General features: G+C 43.6%; 1 protein-coding gene across 1 annotated transcript in view; it reads right to left on the reverse strand.

Moving 5' to 3' along the window:
- Positions 1-2,519: 2,519 nt before the first annotated feature.
- Positions 2,520-14,417, reverse strand: part of MSH4 (mutS homolog 4) — a 64,114-nt gene continuing 52,216 nt past the window's right edge. The window contains exons 16-20 of the mRNA XM_031968861.1: positions 11,661-11,779; positions 9,860-9,988; positions 7,915-8,089; positions 5,305-5,393; positions 2,520-3,561 (exon numbers count right to left, since the gene is read on the reverse strand). Coding sequence (XP_031824721.1) covers positions 3,265-3,561; positions 5,305-5,393; positions 7,915-8,089; positions 9,860-9,988; positions 11,661-11,779 — 809 coding nt within the window. The 3' untranslated portion in view covers positions 2,520-3,264. The remainder of the gene's footprint in view (positions 3,562-5,304; positions 5,394-7,914; positions 8,090-9,859; positions 9,989-11,660; positions 11,780-14,417) is intronic.

The following is a 14,417-nucleotide window of genomic DNA, read 5'->3' on the forward strand; positions in this document are numbered from 1 at the left end:
TTCCTTTTAACTTGTGAGCTCCAGCTTCTCTTAGTCCCCCATAATCCTCCCTCCCTCACTAAGACGGCAAACAATTGGACCTGTGAAGGACAGAAGGAAGGAGGGAGGGAGGGAAAGAGGGAGGAAATGAGGAAGGAAGGAAGGAAAGGAGGAAGGAAGAAGGGAGGAAGGGAGGGAGGAGGAAGGGAAGAAAGGAGGGAGGGAGAAAGAGAGGAGGAAGGAAGGAAGGAAAGAAGGAAAGAAGAGGGAAGGGAGGGAGGAAGGGAGGGAGGAAATAAGAGAGGAAGGGAGGAAAGGAGGAAGGGAGGAAAGAAGGAAAAGGAAAGAAGGGAGGAGGAAAGAAAGGAAGAAAATCATGTTTCAATCTGCACTCAGATTTCACTGATTGTCTCTGGAGCTAGATGGCATTTTTTCATCTTAGGTCATGGTATTAAATAGCCAAGTCTTTCACAGGTGATCATCAGTGCAACACTGACTTACTGTCCACAATGATCTCCCAGCTCTTGGTTCTTTTCACTTCCATTTGCATCAGTTCACCCCTCCGGTGGGCTCATGTTCTAGCCCTCTCCTATGGATCTCTTCAGTTGTCTTCCTGAGGCATTCGTTGGCTCACTGCTCCAAAATTGGATTGACTTGGAGGGGAATGTGTCCCTCCTTTCAGGCTCCATCCTTTCCCCTTATCTTTAATGGTGACCACCCTTTCTCTGTCATCTAAATGGTTATTTCCAGAAATATTTCATTTGCCAGGTCAGGCATAGCACTGCCTTCGAGCACTTTGAGCCCAGGAAGCAGACAGTAAGTGGCAACTGGATCCCATGGTGGGTTTCCCTAGTGGGGGGAGTGGAAAGAGCACTGGCCGGTGGCAGGAGACGGCCTCCACTGCCTCCTATTTGAGTGACTCCCTCATTTAAACATGGGGGCCTTGGGAGCCTTCTCTGCAAAATAACAGGTGGGAGAATCCCTTCAGCTCAAGAAGCTTTTCCTTCTGGATCCCATGTTTCTGACCCGGTGCCACTATGCTTCATCATAGCCTAGCTCAGGAAGGGCATGGAGCTATCCTGGGCATTTTACATTTGTCTCCCTTTCTACCCGCTCTCCTCCTGGATTAAGAAGGCGCCAGAGGAGCAGAGCCAAGATGGTGGAGAGGTCTTTGAGTTCTTCCTGGCTTTGCACAGAATCAACACCAGATCAAGCCTCTAAGCAGGTTTTGGAGTGACAGACCCCATAAGTAACAAATTTAACAAGTGCAACAAATCTCTAGCAGAAGATATTTTGGAAGAACTTCAGAAAAGGCCTGTTTCAATTGGGAATGGGGAAGGTAGTTGGGCGCAGGCGGTGGTGTCTGCCAGCCGGGGAAATCTATCAGAAGACTCTGAGCCAAAATACAGCAGTCTTGGCTATTCTGTTCTGGTTCAGAAGCCAGTAGATCAGCAGAGTAGCTGTGAGACTGCTAACACAACTACAAAAGGCAAATCATGAGCCCCTGAACCCCAGTATAATGTGGAACATGACCATGTCCACCCAGCATGGAAAGGAAGGCAGCAGCACCAACTCCAGGGCAGCATGAAGTTACTGTCACCTGAAGGGGAAGCTTTGCCTTAAGAGCAGACCTCAACCTTTTAAAATGAGCAAAAAAGCAAAGAACTCTGACCATAAATAGCTTTTATGGAGTCAGAGAAGACCAGACCTCAAATCCTAAGGACACTACAGGCCAAATGTCTTGGAAGAAGGATCTTAAAAGAGAGTTAGAAGAAAAATGGGGAAAGGAAATGAGAGCTCTGGAAAAAGAAACAGAAATTATCTGAAGAAAATCACTTCTTAAAGAACAGTTTTGGTGAAATGGAAAATGAAATCAACTCCCTGAAAAACAGAATTTCTGAAATGGGAAAAAAAAAAAATCCAGTGTTCAATTGGCCAAATGCAAGAAGAGATTTAAAAAAGCTAACTGGGAGAAAATAATTCTAATTAAATTGAAGCAAATGACTCATTGAGATTGAAGAATCAAACAAAATCAAAGAAATGAAAAAATAGAAGAAAATGCAAAATACCTCATCAGAAAAATAACTGACCTGGAAAAGAGATCCAAGACAGATAATCTAAGAATTATTGAACTCCCCTAAAACTATGATGAAAAAAGAGCCTAGAGAACATCTTTCATCTCTAATAAAAACAAAAACAGACAATTGGCTTCAGCTTTTGGTTTGTTTTTGCAATAGCAGACATGGACTTCCACAACAAATATTCTGTAAAGGGTCTCGTAGGATTGTATTAATCCCAAATGAAAACTGAGAAATTGATACTTAGCACAATTGATACTCCCATTGTCCCTACTCATTTATTTTTCCTCCCTAATTCTCTTTGTCCTTTCCTTATTGTCCTTTTGCCAATTTTCCTAAAAGGTCACCATATTTTAAAAGACCACTGGCTGACAGAAATTTGTCTGAGGACCAAATTCTTTTTTCTGGTTAACTGCTTTAGAAATTTCTATACCAAGAACATTTAAGATCAAAGGCAATGAATTAAAACAAAAACGGACTTTATTAAATAACTTAATATTCCAAACTTCCCACCATGGCATGGAGGAATATAATTAAGTATCAGGACTATACATTTTGAAATATACTTAATCCTGAAATTGTCACAGCTTTGAAAATCATATTTCATTTAAAAAGTTGTTTCTTCACATACCTGACTAGTAATATTTGCTTAAAATTACAAAAAGAGTAGCTTATAATAATCAATACAATATTGAAATTTCTAAAATAGTTAATAAATATGATATATAGTATCTGATAATATAATATATAAATATATATAAAATGCTAACTAGACAAAGTATAACCAAAATTTCATGAATTCTTGGTTCTGGGGCAGGTTGTTTAAATGAATGATTTGTGGGCATGCTGGCCCTGAAATCAGAAGGCCCTAGCTCCAAAGGAAGCTTTGGTCACCCAGCCTTTCCTGCCCTCAGTTTCCTCATCTGTGAAGGCTTACCCACCAGGTTGTCAGGGGATAAAAGATTATTAAAACTGGTTTCTTTCTAAAAGCATTAATAAAAGTGGCTAATGTGCTCAGGGCCACGCTAAGCATTTTACAAGTACTATTTGATCCTGACCACCCTGAGATAGAGAGATGTTACTGTGATCCCCATTTTACAGACTAGATCACTGAGGCAGTGACTTGCCTAGGGTTACACAGCTAGTGTCCCAGGATGGATTGTGAATGGGACCTTTGTGCTTCCTACCTGCTAAATGGATGTAAAACTCATCCTGTTAGAGACAAATCTGTCCCGAGCTCAGTGGATTGAGTAAAGTTCACCATGTGATGCTGCTGCTCCTCCTCAGGTCCCTGGCTTGGGGATGTAGCTTCTCTGGCTTCAGGCTCTTTGGATCCTGGTCCAGACAAGTCTGCTTCAAACTTGGACTTGAGGCCTCTCAGGTACAGGCGCAAGCTCTCCGAATCCAGCCGGGAATTTCGGGCGGCCTGAAGGAGCCTGGTGGCCAGCTGGTACACGGCCCTCTTCCGGGCGGCTTCAGGAGAGCTGCTCTGGCTCTGCCGTTCCTTAAAAATACGCACAAGGGTCACCGTCTTCACCTACCAAGAGAGCTGGCCATATTCTGGCTGTCCCTTTTCCGCAGTTCACAGTGCTCGAGGCTGTGGAACTCCTATTTCCTACCAACTCAAAACTGAAACAAGCAGCGATCTTTATCAAACCCAGAAGTGGAATTTCTGCCAAGTTCTTATGACTTTATGACAACTCCATATTTTTGGTAGAGCAACATTCTTCAACCAAACTGTCTGGAAAAAATAGCAGCTCAGACTTCTGAGTTTAATTTGAGAAAGGAATGGCTATAAGAAGACAGTATGGAGACACAAAATAGTCAAAGTAGTCCCCCATCCCAGAATGAAAACTGGAAACAAAGCAGATGCCCAAGGGTTGAGGAACAGGACCTGAACACACCCTAAGGAAAAACAGGGAAATGAGCAGAACCAGGGAGCACTCTACACTAGAACTACAAATGTCAATGGAAGGGCAACAGGAACAACATAATCCAACTTGAATCTTGGGAAATTATTAACCCCAAACCCCAATATGAGGACTAATACGAGGTGGGGGTCTATGGCTATGAAATGCTGCATACAATGTCCGATGGACTCCTTGCGCTGGGTGGCTTTGCTGCACCCTTTTAACTCATCCATGTATTTACTTTGTTACAGGGCACGGCTACGTTGGGAAATCTGGGCAGGCTCAGCTTCCTGGGTTTAAATGTGGCCTCAGACCCTTCCTAGCTGTATGAAGATGGGCAGGAACTTTGCCCTGTGTGTCTCAGTTTCCTCATCTGTCAAATGAGCAGGAGAAGGGATCGACCAACAAATCCAGTGTCTGCACCAAGAACACCAGATGGGGTCACCAAGAAGAGCCTGACATGACTGAAAAGCGATTGCACAATTAAGAGATTTGCAAAATTATGTCCAAAGGACTAGATTGTTTTGTTGTGGGAAACACAGTTTTCACAAAAATTTCATTTATATTTATGAACTTGAATTATATATTTAAATGAAATAATACTATAAATTTGGATATTTTGGTTGTTAATACAGAAACACTCTGAGCAAAGGCTCTTGGAAGTCTTCTGATCTTCTGATGCTAAGGGTGCTGGGAGGTCCTCCTCAAACAGCCTTAAAATTCCTTTTTGCCACATCCCCTTCCCTTCTCCTCTCCCCAGAGTCTTCCTCCTGGGTCTCTGGCGCACACTTCCACGCTCCACGAGGGCAGGGAACGTGGAAGAGAAGCTAGCAGCAGCTCCCCAGCCTTGGCCCCCCACCCCAAGCATGGGGGTCCCCAGTGCTCCCCACTTCTGCTACAGAGCGGTGAGCATCGCCTCCTGGGGCCCCGATCTGGAGCCGCCTCTCCGGGCGGCCCCACCACGGGGATGAGACTTTTCTCCTTGCCCCCCCTTGCATCTGGCTCATCCTGATCCCCCTTTCTTCCTTCTCCTTTGGAATGAATTAATGGGGCTCGACGAGCTCCCCTCCGGTGTATCCTGGCACCAAGTGGGCCCGGCCTGGGCCGGTCTGGAGCCAGTGGGGAAGCCGGCTGGCCCATGTCCCAGCTCCGAACTCACTTCCCGCACATGACTCAAGGAGAGCAGCAGCTTCAAAGAGAAGGCTTGCTCCTTAAAATAAAGATAAAGGCTCAAAAGGCAGCCATGGAACAGCACCTTTTATATTGTTTGTAAACAGCCGGCTCAGGAGCTATGGTGATCTGGAGACAAGGGCGGGGGTTGCTAAGAAGCCACTCACCATGAGCTGTCTGGTGATCTGAACTCGGATCTCTTTGGCCTCCGAAATGATGGATGGCGGGAGCGAGGAGACCTCCGCAGCCTGGATCCCTGGGAACAGAGAGATTGGGTGCTTCATTCCCACAGCCACAGGGGGACTCTGGGGGACTTGTACACATGGATCTTGGCCCCTGTGTGGTAGACAGAGGGTGGGCTGGGGGGAGGGAGCGGAAATCCTGGGCCTTCCAAGGCCCGGCCTCCCCACTCCCTGCTCAGAATGCCAGAGTGTTGACCATCCCGTGCCTCCTGGCCTTCCCCGCCCGTTGCCTGCCCCCTCTTCCATCTCTCTCTCTTTCTCCTTTTTCTTTTTTTCTCTTTCTGAAATTCAGCCCCTTGGTTCCTCTTCTTCTTCCCCTAAGTCTGCTGCTGCGTCCACATAGTCTTTCCTTAGTCTCATCTTCTCTTCCCAGGGCCTGGAGTGAGCAGCGTGGTAGAGCCTGGGAAGGAGGTCTACTCGTGCATATGGAAAAACATCCTCATTTCATCTGTGGGAGTTTGGGAGGATAGGCTGATAGAAGAGATTAGGGGGCCCTGCTCCCTTTCCTGAACCCTTAAAACAGTCCTAGTAACAGGAGGTAGCCGTATATTTCTATATTGTAGGAGAGAAAATTTATTGCTAGCTCTGGGCTGAACCAGGGACTCTTAAGCTGAGGTTTATAGATTCCCCACATCAAGACTGGTTTCAGGTTTGGGAATGTAGAGAGGAAACAAGGTCACAGGCTCAACATGAAACTTAGCATTTCCTTCTATTACTGAGGGAGCCACAAACGCTCTCAGAAGAGCTTCCTGGGCTACCGCCACCCCAAAGTGAAGAACCTGTCTAAAACAGATTATCCCAAATACAGGTTTGTTGGGAGCTGCAATCTCTAAGCTGACTGGCAAAGCCCAGCACGGGATCAAATGTGCCCAGCACTCATGCAGGAACAACGTTTCCTTCTGTGATTCTCATTAGTGCACTACTGTTTCCTATATTATTTATAATTGGCTTGATTGGCATTAAAACACTATCTAAAAAAATCTGGTGACAAGGGGAATTTGAGCGAGTTAACTAGAAATGAGTCCACAGGCGTGTTCTGTCCTAATAAAACTAATCTCTCACTGAGACAAATGATAAAGGAGAGAAGACCATGGAAAGCATTGTCACTATGGGAGAGAATCCAAAGGTCCAGGAAATAATGGTGTTTACCCAACTTAGACTCAGAAAAAATCGGTTAAAGCATAACTAGGAATTGCCCTAAATGCCTATGGATATGGTTTCAAGTCAGGAATCAAACAATCCATAGAACTGACAAAGAAGACATAAGTAAACTAACAAAATTCACTGACATTTAACCTTGTATAACATTTACTTTTCATTATTGTCTTCGTGTAATGTAATCAATAACTAACACTTAACCATAAAAAACTTACTCAAATATTAAATGTCAAATGTAGTAACAGATCAAGGTCAATAAGTCAGACACATGGCTGAAGACTAGTTTGACGTAAAGAAAAGTATATGATCATGATAGAGAATAAAATAAAGCCTGAAGGAGCCTGAGAGAAGTGGGAGCATCATTTCCATCCCTCACTCAAGCTACCCCACGACTCCTGTCCTCCTTTGACGCCCACCCTATTCCTCTGCTCAGCCCCCTGGATCCCCTGCAGAGGCTGGACCCCTGCACAGGTTCTTTGATTTTTCCCCCTTTTTTTTCAGTACCAAGATAATATGGTAACGTTTGTAGAGGCCGACAGAATGGTTTGCCTGCCATTTAAAACCATGTATCAGAGACTGATGTTTCTCAAATGGGTCATAACCTTAACTAAAACTTCTGGTGTGAAACACTCTCCCCCACTCGTGCATTTATTCTCTTTGGAATGATCACAAAGCACTACGTACGCATGGGAACGGCAGATTGGCTATCGTGCCCAGGCCACCAAAACTTTGGGTAGAGAACATGAGCTTTCAGTTTCTAAAGCCACAAGCACTAGCCAGAATGCAGGAGTGGAAAGCCCCTCACATAATGCAGGCTGCTCTCCTCTCTGAAACTCACTCTAAAGGGAGCGGACTCGGAGGCCCCAACCCAGACCCAAGGATCCCTGCCGGCCCAGCACCAACTCCAAAAAGCCCCTAGCAGCGGGCCCAAGGCTCTCCTGTACGCTTTTCATTTTATCCAACGAATCCCAATTCCCTTTAATCTGGTTTGGCCCTGGGGAGAACCGCAGGCCTTGTGGACTCAGAGCCCCTGCCCCCACGCCAGCTGGAGGAGGAAGGCCTTTGGGCCAGGTCTCTCCGGCTAGAGGCCATCGGCTCTTTGGCCGTGTTCAGGGCCCTCTCTTCAAGCCTATGCTAAACTGCATCCGGCTGGAGCTCTCCAGACGCTTCAAGCGTTTAGATAACGTTCCACAGTTCATTATAAGCTCAAAATTCAGTTTGATTCTTTAATTACCATGGAGTGCTCTACAAGAAAGATTATTCTGGAGAATGGCAAACCCTTAGCTCTGGAGGGAGACATCCCTCAGACCACCGGGATTTGACCAAAGAAAATAATTCTAATTTCAGAGTTTATGTGGACAGAAATAATTGAAATACCGTAATTCTTTTCTTCCGTTTGTCCTTTTGAGAGTTTGTGGGTGTACGTGACGGACTCTCTGCTTCTTCCAGGGCTTCTGACATGCTCAACTTCAAAATGGATATTTTCAACATTGGGAAACAAGAGGTCCATCTCACAGAGCTCCAGGAAATGAGTGGCAAACAATGTAAATGCCTACAGTGCAGACCAGAAAGTCCCCATTAGAACTTGTCAAGTAAATTCAGGGGTCCCATGTAGGCAACTAAGAATTTCACAGTCACTCACAGTGACTCGGCAAAGGCAGCACCAAGCCGGAGAATCCTGCTCTTTAATAACACTGTCCTTGGAGAGTTCCCCCTTAAACAGACCAAAATGCTTCCTGTGTATGTATCTGTGGGATCTCACTGGACCCATTCCACTCAGCAACTTTCATCCCAAAACAGAACTGGCCAACGTGAGGGCACTTCTTACTTACAGGCCCTCTAGGATCCAGACTGGAGGAGATTCCCTGCAGTTCCTGGTCCTGAAGGGTTACCTGGTTCCCCAAGAAGTGCAGGAACTCCCACACTGCCAGAGTCACTCCCACAGCTAGTGGGAGTCAAATGGGAGTCAAACCCCATGAGCCTACATTTTCCTAACTCAAAAGGCATCCCTCTTTCCTCATATACATACATCCATGCAAATACAGACACCTATGTGCCTTCTAAAACTGGACTCCACTTATCAGCCCTAGAAAACAGGGGACCAGTTCTACTTCTGCAGGTCTACCTCTGCCTTTTGAAATCTGATTTCTTTTCCTGAATTTCACGACTCACCATATCCTGGGAGCGGATGGGCCAGCTCCAATTATGAGCTCTAAGGGGAAGCTTTCTCTGTACCAGTAAGTAGTGAGTGGCCACTGCCACCTGCACAACACTTCATACTTTTCCTGTGCATTTATTGTTATCTGCCTTCTATTATAATTATTTATTTCTCCAAATGTGTTTTATCAGCCAAGGATTAAGACCGAAGTTCAGATCCTTTCTCAAACACATGTGATCCTGGGATAGTTAATAAAACTCTGTCTGCCTCAGTTTCTTCATCCATGAAATGAGCATGAAATAGCACCTACCTCTCAGGGTTGTTGTGAAGCTCAAATGAGATAACAAAGGTAAGTACCAATAGATTGTAGCTATCATCACTATCGGTATTTATTTTGTTTTTCCTCTAATATTCTGCACAGGTGAGGTTCTTGCAGAAGTGAATTATTAAATTCAACAACTCCAGAAGAGATGTTAATTGGCAAATATACTTAAACATTTTTTACATATTTCCTTTACAATAATCCCCTTCACCATTAAGACACAGTATTATCTTTGGGTAATTTTGAGCAAAGATACCACGTTATGGCAAGCAGAGACAGAAAACATTAGGAAGGTTTTCAGAATTGAGTGATGAGCCATTAGATTGGTTATCAGTGGGACTGTTAAATTCAACAGTGAGAAAAGAAGGAAAAGAAGGCTCAAATAGGAGACAAAAATATAAATTAAATCTGAATTATATAATATATTGATCAACTATGCTACCAAAAAAGGTAAAAAATTTATAACACTTTCAAAATTTCATATCTTAAACCAATTGTAGTAACGCTAGTAAACCTCCTTTTTACTAAATGGCTCAAAAACAACAGAGGTCAGTCTAAATCTATGATCCTATTATCAATTTAAGGTTCAATCCAATATGTAAATTATGTATAATTCTTATTTTTTCTATCCCTACTAGACAGTTCTATCAAAGGAGAAGTGAAACTCAGTATGTATGCTTTTCAGCCACCTTCTAACTAAAGCACTATGGGATGTTATACCACCAAGGACTGCTAAGGGACTTTATTTGTGAACAATGTCCACCAATGCGAGTTGGCATCTAAATGAAAAAAGTTACATCAAAAAGTAATTTAGTGAATACATAAGAAATATGGAAGAATACCTTCAAGCTCAGCAGATATTCACAGACTGCGTAACAAATGCCAACGCCTTCCTCTGGATTAGTGCCTCTGCCAAGTTCATCAATTAAGATGAGTGATCTGTCGTTAGCGTTATGTACTATATATGCTATCTAGGAAAAAATATGTTACTATTACTTCAGTTAAGAAGTTGTCAGTATGATAAAAAAAAATTAGAAAAAATACAGATTATTAATTCACCTGAAATGAAGCTTTACTGAGAAATCTGGCACAAAGAGTACAAGATTATTTTTCTTAAATTCAAAGTCAGTAATTACAATGATAATTACAACATGAATGGCTGATGGGTATATAAACATGCACCGCATGTGTGCATGAGACAACACAATGAGCAAGTGGCCAACATTTAAATTATAATGCCTTAGATTGAGCCAAGGAAAATAAAAGAATAAATTTCATTTTAGGCCCTGTCCTGTAAACTTTTATCATTAAATAATATTAAATTTATTTTGATATAATTCAAACTAGCATAATTGCAAGAAAACTATAGGGGAAAATATACCAGAATGGACGTTTATGGCTAACCCGACCCCATTTCCATTCCCAGGGACACCCAATACAAGTCTTCATGGACCACCATCTTTATCGCAGAGAGAGCCCCTTCCCCAGCAAAAGAATTCCATTCTATTTATGACATCATGCAGCCACAATCTGATGCCGCGAGCCTCCTGAACTGGGCAGTATTTTCCTATCAAGGCAGAGACCAGATCAATCAATGAATCTGCAAGCACTTATCTTGCAGTTGCTATGGAACCGCACTGTTGGGCACTGTTCTAACCCCTGCCCTAAATGAACTTGAATTCTAATGGGGGAAATCCTCCAAAAAGCACATACAAGGTAACTGTGGGAGGAAGGCTCGAGCAGCTGCAGGAACCACAGAAGGCTTCATCTAGAGAGGGATTCTGAAAGGAAACCAGGGATTCCTTGGAGAGAGTCTAAGGAGACCCTCAGAGTCCTGCTGAAGTAATCTTCCTCACTCCCAAATCTGATCCCGCCCCTCCCCTGCTGCAAAGCCTGGGGTCCAAGGCCCTGCCCACTCCCTGAGCGCCCCAAGGAGCCGGGGCCTTACAGAGAAGGTGGCCCTGGGCTTCTCAGAGCCATGCACCACACCACGCGAGGCTGCCTGATCTGTGGGGCCTGGAGCTGGCGGATTCTGGGACTCTTCCTTGCCTGGCTCCTAGCAGGGGTCTAAGGGTCCTGAAGGGATGGATGCTCTCATGGCCCCTGCAGAGAATGACTTAGTACATGTGCCCAACTCCCTGGACAAATGACATGCCTGCATCGCAAGGGGACCTAACACGTTCCCAGGGAATAGCACAGTCCGGGGCTTTCCAAGTGATTCCGGCCTCCTCAGGCCTGGCCAAGGGGGAGCCCTCTGACCCTGTCGACTGGCTGGAGAGCGAGTTGGTCCATGAAAGGGATGCGAAAAATACAAAATTATTTAAGATAAAAGAAAGTTTTATCTTGGCAAATTAAAGCCTGATAAAAAGAAGCTTGCTACCAATCCAGTATTTAAAATTAAGCCTAGCAAGAACAATATAAAAGAAGTAATTACAGAAATTGTCTTTTGGGGGAGCACACTGTGCGTTTCACAGAAAAATGGACATGCTTCCTAAGTAAAGGGCCATCTTTTCTCTCAGACACTGAGATAACAGAGGCTGTGTCACAGGCCTGCTTCAGGATGGGCACAGCCCGGGAGATGCTACCTGCCATCTCCAGCTGAATCCAGTTAGCTCCCGACATTAGAAGAATTTAACTTGGTACCTCTTTCATTTCCTTCATAAACGTTGATGAATTTGTCTCTATATCATCACCCATACTGATTCTGGTGAAAATTTGTTCAGTGATTCTAAATGAAGAGTATTCTGCTGGGACAAATGAACCTGCAGAATTAAGAAAAGGTATCAGGTATATTTAAATTCAAAGCAGAAAGAAATTCTTTTTTTTTTTTAAACATGTTTGTACTAAACTTTTTCTCCTTTATATTGCACAATAATAGTTACATATATGTGTGTGTGTGTATTAAGACCAAATTCTAAAGGTAATAGTTATGTGAAAAAGAATAAAAAGAGGTATCAAAAAAATGAAATAAGAAAATTTAAAATAGGAAGAAATCCATTTTAGAAAAGTAACTGAAGTTTAAAGTTTCATTCTCAAAAGCTCTTGGGAAAATGTTATAACAAATGTGACTGGAAAACATTGAAGGCTACACAGCAGCAGAAAGTAAGAAGAAAAAATCAACACTAAATTTTCAACCATAAAACAAAGTTTACTGTCCCAGACAATACGATGCTGTCTACATCAGATTTTATATCCCTCCCTTAAAAACAGATCTGAATGTGTCAACTTATAAACCTGCTCCATATAAAGAATGAGAGCACAAAATGTACTTTAATTCCACTGGAAGATAAAAGCATGCCATTATTTACATGTAAAAAAAGTGGTTAGCATTCAAATTTGTGATAAAGAAAATTCTATCCTTAAATACAAATTGGCAATGTCAGAAAGAAAATAGTAGCCTATTAAATCCTGAAGAAGAATAAGTTTTTCTCCTTATGAATTCATTGTCCAATCTGGCAAGAGACAGTCTTAAGAAAGGTTTAAAAGCAACATTTTTTTAAATCCTCCTCTGAGCAACTATGATAGACTTAGCTCTTCTCAGCCATACAGTTATCTAAGACAATTCCAATAGACTTGTGATGGAAAATGCCATCTGCATCCAGAGAGAGAACTATGGAGACTGAATGCAGATTGAAGCATACCATTTTCACCTTTTTACTTGTTTCTTAGTTTGCTTTTGCCTTCTTATGGTTTTTCCCTTTTGTTCTGATTTTTCTTTCACAACATGAAAATATATTTAAAATGATTGCACATGTATCACCTATATCAGACTGCTTGCTGTCTTAGGGAGGGAAGATATAGGGGAGAGAGGGAGAAAAAATTTGGAACTATCTTTACATGAAATTTAAAAATAAAATATTATTGAGAAATAAAAGCCATTCTCAAATGATTTCATCTGTGTAGGGAAATCCTCCCACTGATATAAACCCACAATTTGTCAGTAATTTTATCATGTTTTCCCCATTGTCTGAGCCTCTGAAAAGCTATGTGGCTTTGCCCATGGTCACCCATCTGGAACCCATTTGCATCAGGACTCGAAGACCCTGGTCTTCCTTGCTCTAAGACTCACTATTCCTCGCTGCCCCTTTTCTTTTTTTAAAGACTCCAGGAATGCCGATTATATAATCGTATCAGTTCTTTCTGAGGATTAGGAAAAAGCTAAGCAAAATTAGGATAATAGTTAAAGGAAAAACTTGTTTTGAATTAAAGATCCTAAAACTGTCTAACACTGAACAATCAGGGAAGATGAATGAGTACTCTGATAACGAAAAGCTAAAGTCACTGTTCCACAGGTAACCACAAAGAGAAGGCACAGCTGGCGCTGCATTCTGCTTCTGGTATCCTGGGAACTAGCCATGGGCCCTGGTTAAAGGCCATTGGGCTCTCTGAGATCCTACATTTTGCACCTCGGAGCATCCTGGCCTGCCTTTCCATCTTGTTTCCTCAGTATTAGCTGGGGCAGGTCCGCACCATGGAGGCAGAGAGAAAGTGGCCCGACTGCCCTGCTCCCCATCGCGCCTCTCTGCCCTTGCACCAGCTGCCCAGAAGGCCCAGGTACTCCTTGGGCAGCCTCACTCCCTGCCCCCTCACCACACCACCAGATTCTCCTGGAATAAGGATGCTTTTCAGCAGCAGGGGTCAGAGCTCGACGTGAGAACAGGGGTCCAGTGAGAGAGACCCCCTTCTCGGGGAGTTTCTGCAGGCTTTCCTGGCTGGGCTGAGGCTGGGGTCTGTAACTCCAGGAGCAAAGCTTCCTTCTCACCACAGGCCGGGCTCCCCAGGAAGATAATGGAGAATACTAGAACGTAGCCGAGGGCGGCACCTCCACACCTGTGGCATTGCCCAGCAGGCTGGAGGGACTCCCGGGGAGCCCTGACCCATCCCCAAGCAGGGCCATTTGCAGAGGTATCTGTGGCTCTGGAACTTCGGTAATGAAGGATGTGCATGTTTCTTCCATGAGTGTCCCTCTGAGAGCTACATTTGTGCCCTTCTTCCATAGGACGACGTGTCCATCTGTGTGTAGGGAATGCCTTCTACATCGTTTATCGTCCTAGGCCGTTTGATTAAATGTCTCTTGTTTTTAGGCTAACATATAAATAAGTTGGTGGTGGTCTGCAAGTCCTGGGTTTGAGTGGGAGCCAACTCATTGGGCTAGTTTCTGGAAGCACAAAGGATGAAATATCTCAAATTATAGGAGCTTTGTGATATAGTTGCATTCAAGAATGCGATGCTAAAATTTAAGAAACTGAAATCGATAATCTGATAAATGATGTTACCTGATCTTAACAAGTCCCTGCTGCTGCCACAATTCTTTTATTTCCCCCTTATTGAATTGGCATCTTATTCTGAGTTTTCTCCGCTCAAAGCCCCCAAACTACTGCTTCCTTTCCATTCTCAATG

This window comes from Sarcophilus harrisii, chromosome 4 (assembly GCF_902635505.1).
Source record: "Sarcophilus harrisii chromosome 4, mSarHar1.11, whole genome shotgun sequence".
Taxonomy (NCBI): domain Eukaryota; kingdom Metazoa; phylum Chordata; class Mammalia; order Dasyuromorphia; family Dasyuridae; genus Sarcophilus; species Sarcophilus harrisii.